Source organism: Triticum aestivum, chromosome 6A (genome assembly GCF_018294505.1).
Source record: "Triticum aestivum cultivar Chinese Spring chromosome 6A, IWGSC CS RefSeq v2.1, whole genome shotgun sequence".
NCBI lineage: Eukaryota > Viridiplantae > Streptophyta > Magnoliopsida > Poales > Poaceae > Triticum > Triticum aestivum.
Genome location: NC_057809.1, coordinates 118,221,695 through 118,239,159, shown reverse-complemented (window position 1 = coordinate 118,239,159; position 17,465 = coordinate 118,221,695). Strand labels below are relative to the sequence as shown.

General features: G+C 44.9%; 1 protein-coding gene across 2 annotated transcripts; it reads left to right on the top strand.

Annotated features, from left to right (window-relative positions):
• The first annotated feature begins 2,813 nt into the window (after positions 1 to 2,813).
• LOC543030 (glutathione synthetase, chloroplastic) lies at positions 2,814 to 8,272 on the top strand. 2 transcript variants are annotated; one of them, XR_006464689.1, is made up of 13 exons: positions 2,814 to 3,141; positions 3,930 to 4,099; positions 4,386 to 4,461; positions 4,592 to 4,722; positions 5,678 to 5,800; positions 5,897 to 5,977; positions 6,250 to 6,330; positions 6,408 to 6,477; positions 6,716 to 6,837; positions 7,021 to 7,160; positions 7,240 to 7,432; positions 7,534 to 7,743; positions 7,932 to 8,272. XR_006464689.1 is itself a non-coding variant. In XM_044552204.1 (13 exons), the coding sequence occupies exons 1-13, from the start codon at positions 2,875 to 2,877 to the stop codon at positions 7,932 to 7,934; spliced, it is 1,584 nt and encodes a 527-aa protein (XP_044408139.1). In that variant the 5' UTR covers positions 2,814 to 2,874; the 3' UTR covers positions 7,935 to 8,272. The 2 variants fall into 2 exon arrangements, 1 of the variants encoding a protein (XP_044408139.1); XM_044552204.1 differs by having other exon boundaries at positions 7,534 to 7,660.
• Positions 8,273 to 17,465: the final 9,193 nt, after the last annotated feature.

Genomic DNA, 17,465 nt, shown 5'->3' with positions numbered 1-17,465 from the left:
GTGAGGACCAAGCAGAGGAGCAGCCGGCGGCGCCGATCAATGGAGAGGAGTAGCCGCCGCGGATGCGGGGATCCCTGCTCATGAAGGGGATGGGAGGGTCGCGGGCCTACCCGCCGGCCATCTCTCGGGCGACGGCCGCGTCTGGGAGTGCCGGCTCAGGCGATGACCGCGTCAGGGAGCGGCGCTGCGGCGGCGGCGTGCTGCGACCTAGCTCGTAGTGCGGGAGCCGGGAACAAGACGGAGATGGAGGTGGGGCTCTACTGGGCTTACTCCAGGCCGAGAACCGGTTCAGACCTATAGTTTGCACCCATATTAGACCAAACTTTTTAAACCCATAACCAACTATACCCGATTTGGTTTTTCTGTGGACCCAAACTAAACTAAACTAAGAAAAACTCAGTCCAAAAAAACCTGAACTGATCGAAACCTGAATAAGAACCAAACTATTTACCCGGTTTTTTCAAAACCGTTCTCAGATTTACCTATATACATAATCATACCTAGATATTTTCATAACTATGCTCAATTCTGTCAATTGCTCAATAGTAATTTGTTTACCCACCGTGAATACGTATGCTCTTGAGAGAAGCCACTAGTGAAACCTATGGCCCCCGGGTCTATCTTCCATCATAGTAATCTTCCAATATTTAGTTATTTCCTTTGCCTTTTATTTTATTTTGCATATTTTATTTCTCTTTATCATACAAAATACCAAAAATATCATCTTATCATATCTATTAGATCTCACTCTCGTAAGTGACCGTGTAGGGATTGACAACCCCTTATCGTGTTGGTTGCGAGGATTTATTTGTTTGTGTAGGTGGGAGGAATTCGTGCGTGGCCTCCTATTGGATTGATACCTTGGTTCTTAAAAACTGAGGGAAATACTTACGATATTCTGCTGCATCACCCTTTCCTCTTCAAGGGAAAACCAACGCAAGTGCTCAAGAGGTAGCACCCATCTGGTCCGTTTTGTATCCGAGCCGACCCATTTCGAGCGCAAACATGCGCCGGGTTTGGGTCGCGGCGGACACCAAACGAACGCGCGCCTCGTCCGCGTCGGGGCCGCGTGGCAGGCGGCCACCTACCTCCCACCCGCCCACATCAATGCGCACGCGCGGGCGGCCCCGCCTGTCATCCGTCCAGGCGAACGGTCGCGGTCCTTCTTAAATGGGAATCCATGGACCGGTCGTCATCCACACTGCCCCACTCCATCCTGCGGCCTCATCCAAACCCAACAACCCCAAACCCTAGCCTCGCCTCGAACTCGCCGGCCGGCCACCTCGCAGCCATGGGCCTATGGAACTACGGCCGGAAGGGGAAGCACGACCGCGAGGCTGGCTCCTCGTCGGGGCGTCGCCGTGGCTCTGTGAAGAAGAAGGAGCCCGTATCACCACCGCGTCGGGCCCCCGTGCTGCCCGCGTTCTCCATCGCGCCCACGGCCGCCGGCGAGCGCGACCAGCACTACATCGAGACGGTCGTATGCCGCCACTATTGGGAGACAAGGACGCCGCTACCCTGGAGCGACGTCCACCTCCCCAATAACTGGCACTTGTCGGTCGACCGCGTGCTGATACTGCCGGTCCCGCTGAGCGGCCGTGCGCGCCACCAGGAGATCAAGCGTCGCCGCCGCCTCCTTCCGGACGACCTCTACTACGACGAGAGGTACGCCCCTGACTCGCCCCTGTGGGACACTTGGTTCCGGGATGAGCACGACATGCGGCGGGAGTCCTTCTTCGCCGGCATGTCAACGGGGCCGCGTTGGCCACGTGAGCACCGAGCGGCTGCTCCCCAGGCGCGCGGGCATACGCGGGTGCGCGGCCTCACGCCCACGCCGCCGCCGCCATCTCCATTGCCACCACCACCTCCTCGCATGACATCGAAGGAGGAGGCCCGTCTCATGACGCGTGTCATGGAGGACTCCATGCACACGCACGACGAGTGCCAATGGGAGGGCCTCGAGAAGATGACGGCCTTCTCCGCGGGCGGCGATGTCGCCATCCTCGAGCTGGAGATGGTGGTGAAGGAGGAGGTGATGGAGGATCTGCCGGTGGCCGCGTTCCACCCGGGCCTGGTGGGCCAGGGGTGGAGCTGGGCGTGCACGGCAGAGCAGATGGAGGCCGCCGTGAGGGGCGTGAACTGGTGCCCCACGCCGCCGCGGTCATCGGAGCGGGACGCCTCGCCACGGGAGGAGGTGGTGCAGGCACCTGCCACCTTCCAGCCCGCCTTCCCCGTGCACCACGGACTGCCGGCCTACCTCTGGACGCCGCCGGACTACGTCGACCTCGTCAGCGACGACGATGACACCGGCGGCCACTGAAGACGGCGACGGCCATGGCATCGACGGGCGCGGCAAGGAGCGCACCGACGGCGTTTTTTTCGTTTTTATGTTAATTATGCTACCGGGCCGTTAAGTGAACCGTGAAATTAGGCCGTTTTGTGGCCATGACCTTTTAAATTATGTTTTAAGTTTTTTAACTGTATTTATTTATTTTTTAAGTCATTTTATTTTAGTTTTCTGTTTTTTATCACGTCCAACATAGACATGATTTCGGGTGCGGTCGCGCGTTGTGTGCACCCACGACCCAACGGATAAAGACGAACATGGATGAATTCATTGCCGCCCCAAAGAGACAATATCTGGCCAAACCGGACATCCGTTTGAGGTCGTGCGGTGGAGTTGGCGTAACTTCGGAATAAAGATCGTGCGACGCTTACCCCGCAAAAAAAAAAGATCGTGCGACGCAGAGAGTAGGAAGCACCGTGACGGCTCACGGCTCGCGAGGCTCCAAAGTCTGACCACGACGCCAAGCACGACACAAATCCGAACAAATTGCAGAAACTTCCACCGCAACTCCCGAACTTTGGTCCGCCATGTCCTCTTGCGTCTCCTCCTCCCATCACCACTGCGCCCGCCGCCTCCCCGCCCCGCCGCCCCGGGCGCACCTCGCCGCAGCCGACTCGTGCGCGTCCCCTTACCGCAGACGCGTCGGTTCCCTGAGGGCAATGGGAGCCGAGGCGCCCTCGAGCGTGGCGCCGGCGGCGGGTAGGAAGGCTTCGGCGGTGCAGGCGGAGATGGTGGAGGCGGCGGCCATGTGGTGCGCCATGCACGGACTCGTCGTCGGCGACCGCGGCAACCCGGTACGTCCGGCTTCTCACCCGCTAGTTCCTTCCCCGCCCCAAAGTTTGCTGCCTCTTTTGACTCATTTCAGGAGTCCAGGGTTTGAGAATGCAACGCGTATCTCCGCATACTTGACCATAAATTCCGTGATAGAAGAACTAGTACTTTTTAGAGTCTTTTCATTCAACCTGCACATCTCCGTAGAATGAACAAATACGCAAGTCTCCTAGAATGTCTGTCCTTTGTTTGGGGCTGCCCCTGCTCCATTTTCAACAAGTTTGCATTGTTTGGCCAGTAGGACTTGCCCTCGATATGGAACAAGTGCGTACAAAAATCAGGGGCAGAGCCAAGAATTAGGCAGGGAAATGTGGAAAGCGAAAAACAACCAAGGATCACCATGATGTTAGGTGTTTCTGTCTGAAGATCCTTTGTATGAGAAAGTGGAGTATAAATTAAATCACAGAAGTTGAATTAATTGGACACTAGGTGTTGCTGCCGAAGACCCTCTGTGTGAAATATTGGGATATAAAGCGCGAAAATTCGTGTTGGAGTCAATTGATCATCATGAACAGAACATCACGTTTGGTTGTGTCCTCTCCCTTTTTGTGGCAAGCCCTTTTTATGTGACAAGCCCAACATTGAGACATGCTCTTATTCTGTTCACGCTCAAATGCCACAAGACGTGCCGGTATCTTCGTTCATGCATCGCCTAGCTTTGCTCAAGTGCTATTTGAATTGAGAAATAACTCTAGTTGTAAACCAGCATCTTTGTGGAATTAGCAGCTAACATAGTATCAACCCCTTGCAGAGATCTGGAACAGTCCCAGGTGTTGGTTTGGTTCATGCTCCATTTTCGCTACTTCCAACACGTTTTCCAGCATCTTTTTGGAAGCAAGCATGTGAACTGGCTCCTATTTTCAATGAGCTTGTGGATCGTGTGAGCTTGGATGGGAAGTTCTTGCAAGGTTCTTTGTCTAGGCAAGCTCCAAATTCCATTTGACTTTTCTTTTGTATGTTGGTGTGTGGATCTAGAACTTCGTTTTAAACTTTCATGAAGTGGATTAGAGTTTTGACTGGTCCATATCATAAGAAGGCTGCTGCCTTGAGACCTTAAGCTTTTGGAACAGTTTGTTGTCTGTTAGCCTGATCATGGACATGACCAGTCCATTTTTATTATTACTTTAAATAAATAAATGCCAGTTAGGTATTTATTTTGTTTTCAGATGGCAAGGAACTTCCAAATCAATAGCGTTTTTTTTTTCAGAACAAAGCAGGTTGACGATTTCACTGCTAGGTTGTTAGAAATTCATGCAAAGATGATGGCAGTAAACAAGAAGGAGGTAATTAACTGCGTGTGTTGGTAATTTCTTATTCAGAATTCAGAGAAAGCATCTTTTAAGTGGTGCTTCTTAACAATATGTTTGTCAGTCCTGTTAGTAAGGTACTGACAAGTGCTTAATGAACCATCAGGATATCCGCTTAGGGTTGCATCGATCTGACTACATGCTTGATTCTGAAACAAATTCTCTTCTTCAAATTGAGCTCAACACCATCTCAACATCATTTCCTGGTCTAGGCTCTCTTGTGAGCGAACTTCACAGGTGAACTTTTTCGTGATATCCTGCAGACTTGCACTCCTTTGACGGAATCATTTTGTGTTTTGTCCCTGTTTGGTAGTCCCTTAGAAACATAAGATGAGATGTCTCATTGAACATATTGCATGCTCACATGTTTCTGAATCCAACTGTAGATAGCATTCTTGTTGACCATTATGTTATCCCTTTAGAATATTGGAGCACAAGGTGAATGCTGTAAATAGTAAAACTCAAGTCAATTGGCTTGCTTAACATAGCTACGTACCTAACGGGAATGTATCTGGTGCACCCGTACTTGTGGTGCTACCGGTGCACTGGATGCAATAGAATATTTTTTTTAAATCTGAAAAAATTCTAGCATGTTAATGCAATATCAATGTATGATGTCACAAAATTTCGTATAAAAATTTTAGATATTTTTTCAGATACAAAAATGACAAATTAGACATCAGTGTGATAATGGGCCAAATCTAAAGCCCAAGTTATGTTATGTACTATTTAATGTTGATTTTGTCATTTTTGTTTTTCGAGTTATGTTTCAAATTTTAACTTAAAATTTTGTGACAACCTACATTGATGTTGTGTGAGTGTGCTAAATTTTTTCAGAATTTTTTGAATATTTTAAAAGCACAATGTGAGTTGGGTGCACCGGTAGCACCACAAGCTCCGGTGCACCAGATATTTTCCCCGTACCTACAAGAACGTGAGAGGTATCCTATTCAACATTTTGGAAGCCCCGATTTTATCTATGTGGTATGTGGTATAAACTGGGTCTCTTTAAACATGTCTGATGCATGAGTTAACTATATGTTTATATCAGTGAGTGGGAAATCAGGCACGATGACATTCTCAATCAGTACCAGTATTCATCTTATCTTGAAATGGCCGAAAGGTTTCCTCATTTTGATCTCCAAGAGTAAACCTAAATACCTGATAAGTGCTATTATCTTGTAAAGTACAGGACCTTACTTAATCAATATGGTGAAGTCTTAGGTCTTGATTCTGAAAGGATTCCTCGGAACTGGGCAGCCATTCAATTTGCTGAAGCATTGGGCAAAGCATGGGTTGAGTATAATAATGGAAGGTCTACAGTTTACCTACATAGTTTGTGTTTATTTTATTGAGAACATTTGGAAAGGCAAACATGACCTGACATGTTTTTCCCCTCTTGGTTGCCCAGCGCTGTAGTTATGATGATTGTTCAAGCTGAAGAAAGAAATATGTACGACCAGTACTGGCTCATCAATCATTTGAAAGAATCATATCCTTTTGTTATGTACTATCTCTTCCTTTTTGTTGCAAACCTCTGAAACGACAAAACATCAAAATATCCTTTCAAGTTAACGTTTTTGCTCATACAGTTTTCTAATCTATTGACGCTTGTTTAGTTTCTCATGAATTATAGTTCACGTAAACAATACAAACTTCCTATTGTGCTGTTGAATTGCTTGTTCACTTTAATTATCAACAAGTCATCTGATTGATACCACAATAAACTGCATCAAGATGAGACTTTTCTTAACTGTCTATAACGCATGGTGTGATGACCATTAGGAAAACTTTGGCACAGGTGGAGGCCGAAGGACTAGTGCTTCCGGATGGAACACTTGTGGTGTATGTATCTTGTATGACATGAAGAGAGACCTACCTTTTGCTATTATCACTTAAATTTAAATTTGCCAAAAATGCAGAGATGGACGACCTGTTGCTGTTGTGTATTTCAGAGCTGGGTATGCACCGACTGATTACCCTTCAGAAGTGGTATGTGCTAGTACTACATTTGTTTAGCAAACACCCTTTCACAGTTGAAGCTAATTCCTATCTCATAAATTGATTGAAGATAAAGTTTCAATGAGGAACATTTCATTCATAATCATATGTTTGTTTAAGGAAACTTCTTTTGTTTGTGTATTTCATTGTAGGTTTTGTAAAGCTGATGTTCTTCTTATATGTTGGTGCAAGTTTTCACCTTGGCACGTTCTTCTTATATTGATTTCAGGAATGGAGTGCAAGGCTTTTGATTGAACAATCATCTGCTATTAAGTGCCCTTCAATATCCTACCATTTAGTCGGAACCAAAAAGATCCAGCAAGAGCTAGCAAAACCTAGTGTTCTTGAAAGGTGATGAAAGTTTTGTCCGCTACAGATGGGCGTTTATATGTATTTTTGTTATTCCTATGATGTGCATATTGCATTACAGATATAGTCATAAGACTCGGTGGTAGTACGTCATATTAAACTCCCCTACAGTTCTAACTTTCAGAAGCATATTCCTAATCACTATTTGATCTTATTTATACGTAGGTTCCTTGACAACGAGGAAGACATTGCCAAGCTATGTAAATGCTTCGCAGGGTTATGGAGCTTGGACAATGAAGAAATAGTGAAATCAGCAATAGAAAAACCTGACTTGTTTGTCCTGAAACCTCAACGAGAAGGTGGAGGTAATTTCTTTGGCACTTAATAGAACCCTTTCCACAAAAGTTCCCCACAAATTGTTTTGATCCTGATATCTCTCTCCAGGGAACAACTTGTATGGTCATGATTTGCGAGAAACACTGATCAGACTAAAGAACAAACAGGGAGAGGCGCTTGCGGCCTACATTTTGATGCAGCGGATTTTTCCAAGAGCTTCTCTTACTCAGCTTGTCCAGGGCGGTGTCTGCTTTGAGGAACTTTCAATCTCTGAGCTTGGAATATTCGGATCCTACCTGCGGTAGTTAATCCTTTGGTGGCTCTAAATTCTTTTGCTTTGCATATGTACCTTCCATTTTATTTTTCTGAGTAAATCATACAATTTTCATTGGCTAACTGCAGGAACAAAGATAAGGTAGTCATTAATAACCAATGTGGTTACTTGATGCGCACCAAAGTTTCTTCATCAAACGAAGGCGGAGTTGCTGCAGGATTTGCTGTTCTGGACAGCATTCTCCTCACAGATGAGGTGATTATTGTGGTGTAGAAGCTATTTACTATTGATCTCAATTTTTCAAGTGTCCGAAACCTACCGGTTTCCTTCCAGTAAAGGTAGTTTGTGTAGTCTCTTGTCAAATCCAATCCGTCTTTAAAAAAATGATGTTCCCTCATCAGTCACTTGAACTTGTTTACTGTTTTACCGGAACATTCTAGCATGATTACTGTTTTACTTCGCATTTGGTTTTATTTTGTTTTCGAAACTTGAATCTCATCTGTCCTCCATGTTGCCTTTCTTTCAGTGAGATAGGAAGGTGGCAGGGTAACAACTTACAAGTCACCGGTGACAGCACACATCGGATGAGGAACTGAAGTTACAGACAGTTGGATGAATGTTGGAACTCTCATATCCGCATTCCAGTCCCTTCCGTCTGCAGGCATAGGATAGATTAGTCATGTTCATGTATTTAGTAGTACCAAGTGGGAACTAGGTCTGGGGACAAATCATCATAATTGTTTCACTGAACAACACTGGCGGAGCTAGGAAGAAAGTCTAGGGGGGCAAATGGTAAAACTGGCATACCTGAGGGGGCCAAATACTAAATTTATACTCATCTAAACCCTCTAAAAAAATTCCTTCACACTTTTTGCTTAGGCTGGGGGGCACAGCACCCCAGGAGCACACATAGCTCCGCCACTGCTGAACAATAAATGTATCTTCCGAACGACGATCGGAAACTCGCAACAGACCCGAACGTAGGGGATGCCGTTCATTTTGAGATCGCATGGTGCGCGTGTTGGCGGTTTAGTCCACGTATGACGTGACGTGATGATGTGAGGTCGTGGGCCATGCCCTTTTTTACTCGGGCTGTCCATCTCTGGGTTTTTCTTTTCTGGTGCCCATCTCTCGATCCGCTTCTCCCGCACCTCATGGTAGATAACGAGACAATTGCATGTTTAGTCCTGGTACTTGCAGGCGATGTCTAACATAGTCCTCATAATCATAAAGTGCTTCAATACAGTCCTCGTACATGTAAATACAGTGTCTATACGGTCCTAGAGATTGTGGCATCGGTCCTGGCTATACGCCTCACTTACGTACCCAGTATGCATCCACTGCCACGTGAGCACGGACTGAGTCAAACGACTGGTAACTTTGTATTTGGCCCCATCGAAAAGACTTGGTATTAGATTAGTAACAGCGGGGAGTAATTTAGAGTAATAACATGCATATGTTACTAGTCTATATTATTACCTTCACAGTGGGTAGTAACATATATGTTGTGTCATGCATGACTTTATTTATTGTGTTGTAGACTCATCTTTTCTTGATATGTGTGATGTTACAGTAACTAGCTATGTTACCACATGACTCTCTTTCTTTATTAATTACATGCCACATCTCCTATTTTTGCCTAGATAAGTGTGATGTTATCACTTATGTTACTCCCACTGTGGATAGTCTTAGTATGTGCCCTTCATCCCTTTCATTCTCCACGAACAGAAACCCCAGCCCGACCTCAGCAGAAACCCCAGCGGTGGCGGCGGATGATCGGGGACCCGGCAACATTCCGATCGTAGTGCAGCTGGTGGTGGACGGGAGTGGGATGAACCAGCGACCCCGGATGGTGGTTTGAGGCAGTGATGAAGGGCCCGCCGACGTACAATACGTGCCGTCACATTAAACTTCAATTTTGGTCAAATTGTTGTACTACTAGTTGGATTTGGACATTTGGGACGAATTATGTCATTGTGATACATTGATTTGACGGAATTAGGGTCGCATTATGCTAGGGTTTGGGTTCTGTCCAGCCAAAAGTCTGAATTTTTTCTGTGTGCTCTGTTTTGCAGCGGCTCATAGTGATTTCTTCATTGTGGAGATCATCCATGGAGGATTTTTCTCTAGAAGTGGGCAGAATAGGTCCTACTTGGATGGCAAAAAAAATCTGCTATGACTACTGTCACTTAGAGTTTGCGTACTATAAAATGTTTGAAGCTTTAATCGAGGACATTGGTTGAGAAGGAAGGCAGAATTGATATGTATTGGTTGCCCCCTGGCTGTCAACTTAATGAAGATGGTGCAAGGCATTTGTCCAATGATGCAGACATAGATCTGATGTATCTACAGGTCAATCAAGAGCATAGATTTCATATCATTTACCTTGATCATTTGGATGGCCACATTTCAGGAGGTGGATCAGCATGGGGTGATGTTACGGCTAATCCAATATGTCATTTGCCTGTTGTTTTCAGTCCCAACAAGAAGCTAATCAATGCAGATCAGAGCATGGTATCTTCTAGTGTTGTTGAGGAAAGCAATGAAATTCAGAGCAATGAACAAGTGCATGTCAGGTTGAGACCTAGAGGACAGAAGTTAGAAGATGAGCCAGAAGAATATAGTGATAGTGATTCAGACAGTGATTACATACCAGAAATTGTTGACAGTGACTACGACTTAGAGGATGGGGATGATGATTTGGCACAGGAGCAGTTGCACCCTTTGCAAGACAAGAAAGGGAAGAAAGTGATTGAAGAGTGCAACTCTGAAGATGATACATTGGATGCTCCGGATTCAGATGAAGATGAGATAAAATTCAATTTCAAGTCTTTCACACCATCAGACATGCATGACCCCAAGTTCCATGTTGGGCAGTTGTTCTCATCAGTTGAGCTCTTGAGGAAGGCTATTAGAGAGTACACTTGCAAGGAAAGGGTGAATATTACATTTCCAAAGAACGATAAAGGGAGGCTTGGTGCAAAGTGTGAGAAGGGATGCCCTTGGTACCTGTATGCATCTTGGGACAATAGGACAAATGCAATCATGGTGAAGACATTCAATGGTGAGCACAATTGCGAGAAGAAGTGGCAAGTTACAGCATTTACTGCCAGGTACATTGCTAAAAAGTACGTCGACAAAATCAGGGCGTTTGTGAGCGAGGAGGTTGTCATGCCGGCTGTTGTATTGGTCACCGTTGAGACGCGTTGCGGCAAGCCGCCGTTGGAGGTGCTGCGGTCGGAGGTGTGCCCGTTGAGACGTGTTGCAACGTTGCGGTGTGCTGCCGTTAGAGTGCATGGACCAGCCCTTGATTGCATTTTCAGTCCTGGACATTTGGTCTATGATTGCTAGTTAATGTAGTGTAGTTTGTTTAGTCGACAAAATAAGATAACTGTGGTAGGTAACCTTCCTCAAAAATAAAAAACTGTGGTAGGTAACCACATGGCCTAGACTGAGCTCGTGTTTACAAATAGGCTAGGTAATGTTTTGTACATGTATGTAACGCTGATTGAAAAGTAAACCTTCTTTCTTTTCCTTTTTCTACACCGATTTTTTTCTTACCATTTTCTTTTTTCTTTTTTTCTTTTCTAGTCTCGATGACTCATCTACTCTGTTAGTATGGTTATATATGCACTGTCTAGCGAATAATTTAGGTACAAACATCATGATAACTTTTTGCCCAGAATACACAACTAGGTGACTTCAATATAAATAGCATGGCAATATACGCACAACAGATCAGATAACTTAGACACATACAACGCGATAACTTTGACTTGGGAAAAATTGTCAAAAACATACACTGGCAACTTCTGTATAAAATAACATGGTAATATGCACATAGTTACCTGGTAGCTTAGGCACAAACCACGATAATTTTTACCTGAAAAAAAAATGTTGAAGACTCACCCGCTATAACTTCTGTATAAATACCATGGTATAATATACGCACAACAGACCTGATAACTTGCGTACAAACATCGTGATAACTTTGAACAAAGGAAAAAAGGTTGTTGAAGGCGTAACCTCAGTTACTTTTGTGTAAGTATCATGGTAGTATAAGCACTACAGACCTGATAACTTAGGTACAAACATCATGGTAACTTCTATTTGGGGAAAAATTGTTGAACACACATTGACGATAACTTATGTGTTAATAGCATGGTAGGAAGTACTGGTGGGATGTTGAGAAAGGGAAAAGAAAAATGGCGTGGTTGAGTTGGGATAGAATGATGCTACCAAAATATAAGGGTGGTATGGGGTTCCGTGACATGCGAGCGTTCAATCAGGCTCTCCTCGTCAAACAAGCTTGGAGATTGTTGGATACTCCAGATAGTCTTTGTGCAAGGTTGATGCGGGCAAAATACTATCCTAATGGTAATTTGTTGGATACGGCGTTCACAAGAAATTCATCGGTGGTGTGGAAAGGTATTGAGCATCGGTTGGAGCTTCTTAAGCGAGGTGTTATATGGAGAGTTGGTGATGGTGCCTTAATTAAAACATGGCAAGATCCTTCGATTTCAAGAGGCCCATCCTTCTGCCTGTGACACCAAAACGTAATTGTTGGCTAAATCATGTAGCTGATTTTCTAGACAAATATGGAGCATAGAATGTTCAACTTTTAAATGAACACTTCTGGGCGCATAGCTGTGTGCCATGGTCTTAAACTTTTGAAGAAGGGTTTGGTTTGGCGTATAGCTAATGGACAGAAAGTATGCATTTGGCGTGATCGCTGGCTAGTCGATCACACTTCACCATGCATGACCTGGAGAGTCGGAAACTGCCGCCGAATGGAATCTCACGACACCGAATGCAACCGAAGAGTAATGTTCCACCGTCACAACAGTTGCACTTCTTGTTGGACTTGAAAATCGACAACCATCACCAAATGTTTGCCTTGAGCACTATGCAAGGCAACGAGTGTTGGTGTGAAAACCGGAAGATCTCGGGTAGGGGTCCAAAGCTGTGTATCATGGATCGATGGGTAACAGGAGACAGGGGACACGAAGTTTACCCGGGTTCGGGCCCTCTTGATGGAGGTAAAACCCTATGTCCTGCTCTTGTTTATATTGATGGAGTATCAAGTACAGAGTTGATCTACCTCGAGATCATATGTTCTGGTCTAAAACCTAAGGGTTTGATGAATAATATCATAACCATCTATTAACTAGCCTGGCCTCGGCTTATATTGTTGGGGAACGTAGTAATTCCAAAAAAATTCCTACGCACACGCAAGATCATGGTGATGCATAGCAACGAGAGGGGAGAGTGTTGTCTACGTAACCTCGTAGACCGGCAATGGAAGCGTTGACACAACATAGAGGAAGTAGTCGTACGTCTTCCCGATCCGACCGATCCAAGTAGCGAACGTATGGCACCTCCGAGTTCTGCACATGTTCAACTCGGTGATGTCCCTCGAGCTCCGATCCAGCCGAGTGTTGAGGGAGTTTCGTCAGCACGACGGCGTGATGACGGTGATGATGTTCTACCGACGCAGGGCTTCGCCTAAGCACCGCTACGATATGACCGAGGTGGAATATGGTGGAAGGGGGCACCACACACGGCTAAGGAACGATCACGAAGATCAACTTGTGTGTCATGGGGTGCCCCCTGCCCCCGTATATAAAGGAGGGAGGGGGGAGGTGTGGCCGGCCCCTAGGGGTGCTCCTGGAGGAGTCCTACTCCCACCGGGAGTAGGACTCCCCCCTCTTGCCTTGATGGAGAAGGAAAGGGGAAGGGGGAAAGACGAAAGGGGACGCCGCCCCCCTTCCTTGTCCTATTCGGACTAGGGGGGAGGGGACGCCTGACCTGCCCTGGCCGGCCCTCCTCTTCTCCCTTAGGGCCCATGTAGGCCCATTAACCCCACCCCCCCGGGGGGGGGGGGTTCCGGTAACCCCCCCGGTACTCAGGTAAAATCCCGATTTCACCCGGAACGATTCCGTTATCCAAATGTAGGCTTCCAATATATCAATCTTTATGTATCGACCATTTCGAGACTCCTAGTCATGTCCGTGATCACATCCGGGACTCCGAACAACCTTCGGTACATCAAAACACAAAAAATCCTAAATACGATCGTCACCGAACTTTAAGCGTGCGGACCCTACGGGTTCGAGAACTATGTAGACATGACCGAGACACGTCTCCAGTCAATAACCAATAGCGGAACCTGGATGCTCATATTGGTTCCTACATATTCTATGAAGATCTTTATCGGTCAAACCGCATAACAACATACGTTGTTCCCTTTGTCATCGGTATGTTACTTGCCCGAGATTCGATCGTCGGTATTCCAATACCTAGTTCAATCTCGTTACCGGCAAGTCTCTTTACTCGTTCCGTAATACATCATCCCGCAACTAACTTATTAGTTGCAATGCTTGCAAGGCTTGAGTGATGTGTATTACCGAGAGGGCCCAGAGATACGTCTCCGACAATTGGAGTGACAAATCCTAATCTCGAAATACGCCAACCCAACAAGTACCTTCGGAGACACCTGTAGAGCACCTTCATAATCATCCGGTTACGTTGTGACGTTTGGTAGCACACAAAGTGTTCCTCCGGTAAACGGGAGTTGCATAATCTCATAGTCATAGGAACATGTATAAATTATGAAGAAAGCAATAGCAACAAACTAAACGATCAAGTGCTAAGCTAACGGAATGGGTCAAGTCAATCACATCATTCTCCTAATGATGTGATCCCGTTAATCAAATGACAACTCATGTCTATGGTTAGGAAACATAACCATCTTTGATCAACGAGCTAGTCAAGTAGAGGCATACTAGTGACACTCTGTTTGTCTATGTATTCACACATGTATTATGTTTCCGGTTAATACAATTCTAGCATGAATAATAAACATTTATCATGATATAAGGAAATAAATAATAACTTTATTATTGCCTCTAGGGCATATTTCCTTTAGTCTCCCACTTGCACTAGAGTCAATAATCTAGATTACACAGCAATGATTCTAACACCCATGGAGCCTTGGTGCTGATCATGTTTTGCTCGTGGAAGAGGCTTAGTCAGCGGGCCTGCAACATTCAGATCCGTATGTATCTTGCAAATTTCTATGTCTCCCACTTGGACTAAATCCCGAATGGAATTGAAGCATCTCTTGATGTGCTTGGTTCTCTTGTGAAATCTGGATTCCTTCGCCAAGGCAATTGCACCAGTATTGTCACAAAAGATTTTCATTAGACCCGATGCACTAGGTATGACACCTAGATCGGATATGAACTCCTTCATCCAGACTCCTTCATTTGCTGCTTCCGAAGCAGCTATGTACTCCGCTTCACATGTAGATCCCGCCACGACGCTTTGTTTAGAACTGCACCAACTGACAGCTCCACCGTTTAATGTAAACACGTATCCGGTTTGTGATTTAGAATTGTCCGGATCAGTGTCAAAGCTTGCATCTACGTAACCATTTACGATGAGCTCTTTGTCACCTCCATATACGAGAAACATATCCTTAGTCCTTTTCAGGTACTTCAGGGTGTTCTTGACCGTTGTCCAGTGATCCACTCCTGGATTACTTTGGTACCTCCCTGCCAGACTTATAGTAAGGCACACATCAGGTCTGGTACACATCATTGCATACATGATAGCCTATGGATAAAGCATAGGGAACATCTTTCATTTTCTCTCTATCTTCTGCGGTGGTCGGACATTGAGTCTTATTCAACTTCACACCTTGTAACATAGGCAAGAACCCTTTCTTTGCTTGATCCATTTTGAACTTCTTCAAAACTTTGTCAAGGTATGTGCTTTGTGAAAGTCCAATTAAGCGTCTTGATCTATCTCTATAGATCTTAATGCCCAATATGTTAGCAGCTTCACCGAGGTCTTTCATTGAAAAACTCTTATCCAAGTATCCTTTTATGCTATCCAGAAATTCTATATCATTTCCAATCAGTAATATGTCATCCACATATAATATCAGAAATGCTACAGAGCTCCCACTCACTTTCTTGTAAATACAGGCTTCTCCAAAAGTCTGTACAAAACCAAATGCTTTGATCACACTATCAAAGCGTTTATTCCAACTCCGAGAGGCTTGCACCAGTCCATAAATGGATCGCTGGAGCTTGCACACTTTGTTAGCTTCCTTTGGATTGACAAAACCTTCCGGTTGCATCATATACAACTCTTCTTCCAGAAATCCATTCAGGAATGCAGTTTTGACATCCATCTGCCAAATTTCATAATCATAAAATGCGGCAATCGCTAACATGTTTCGGACAGACTTAAGCATCGCTAAGGGTGAGAAGGTCTCATCGTAGTCAATCCCTTGAACTTGTCGAAAACCTTTCGCAACAAGTCGAGCTTTGCAGACAGTAACATTACCATCAGCGTCAGTCTTCTTCTTGAAGATCCATTTATTCTCAATTGCTTGCCGATCAACGGGCAAGTCAACCAAAGTCCACACTTTGTTCTCATACATGGATCCCATCTCAGATTTCATGGCTTCTAGCCATTTTGCGGAATCTGGGCTCACTATCGCTTCTTCATAGTTCGTAGGTTCATCATGATCTAGTAGCTTGACTTCCAGAACAGGATTACCGTACCACTCTGGTGCGGATCTTACTCTGGTTGATCTACGAGGTTCGGTAGTAACTTGATCTGAAGTTTCATGATCATTATCATTAGCTTCCTCACTAATTGGTATAGGTGTCACAGAAACCGGTTTCTGTGATGTACTACCTTCCAATAAGGGAGCAGGTACAGTTACCTCATCAAGTTCTACTTTCCTCCCACTCACTTCTTTCGAGAGAAACTCCTTCTCTAGAAAGGATCCATTCTTAGCAACGAATGTCTTGCCTTCGGATCTGTGATAGAAGGTGTACCCAACAGTCTCCTTTGGGTATCCTTTGAAGACACATTTCTCCGATTTGGGTTCGAGCTTATCAGGTTGAAGCTTTTTCACATAAGCATCGCAGCCCCAAACTTTCAGAAACAACAACTTTGGTTTCTTGCCAAACCACAGTTCATAAGGCATCGTCTCAACGGATTTCGATGGTGCCCTATTTAACGTGAATGCAACCGTCTCTAAAGCATAACCCCAAAATGATAGCGGTAAATCAGTAAGAGACATCATAGATCGCACCATATCTAATAAAGTATGATTACGATGTTCGGACACACCATTACGCTGTGGTTTTCCAGGTGGCGTGAGTTGCGAAACTATTCCGCATTGTTTCAAATGTAGACCAAACTCGTAACTCAAATATTCTCCTCCACGATCAGATCGTAGAAATTTTATTTTCTTGTTACGATGATTTTCAACTTCACTCTGAAATTCTTTGAACTTTTCAAATGTTTCAGACTTATGTTTCATTAAGTAGATATACCCATATCTGCTTAAATCATCTATGAAGGTGAGAAAACAACGATATCCTCCACGAGCCTCAACATTCATCGGACCACATACATCTGTATGTATGATTTCCAACAAATCTGTTGCTCTCTCCATAGTACCGGAGAACGGCGTTTTAGTCATCTTGCCCATGAGGCACGGTTCGCAAGTACCAAGTGATTCATAATCAAGTGATTCCAAAAGTCCATCAGTATGGAGTTTCTTCATGCGCTTTATACCGATATGACCTAAATGGCAGTGCCACAAATAAGTTGCACTATCATTATCAACTCTGCATCTTTTGGCTTCAACATTATGAATATGTGTATCACTACTATTGAGATTCATCAAAAATAGACCACTCTTCAAGGGTGCATGACCATAAAAGATGTTACTCATATAAATAGAACAACCATTATTCTCTGATTTAAATGAATAACCGTCTCGCATCAAACAAGATCCAGATATAATGTTCATGCTCAACGCTGGCACCAAATAACAATTATTTAGGTCTAATACTAACCCGAAGGTAGGTGTAGAGGTAGCGTGCCGACTGCGATCACATCGACTTTGGAACCATTTCCCACGCGCATCGTCACCTCATCCTTCGCCAGTGTTCGCTTAATCCGTAGTCCCTATTTCGAGTTGCAAATATTAGCAACAGAACCAGTATCAAATACCCAGGTGCTACTGCGA

Coding starts and splice junctions, on each gene's coding strand:
- LOC543030 (XM_044552204.1), top strand. CDS start 2,875: ATGTCCTCTTGCGTCTCCTCCTCCCATCACCACTGCGCCCGCCGCCTC. Junction 6,331..6,407: donor CCGGATGGAACACTTGTGGT/GTATGTATCTTG, acceptor CCAAAAATGCAG/AGATGGACGACCTGTTGCTG. Junction 7,161..7,239: donor ACCTCAACGAGAAGGTGGAG/GTAATTTCTTTG, acceptor ATCTCTCTCCAG/GGAACAACTTGTATGGTCAT.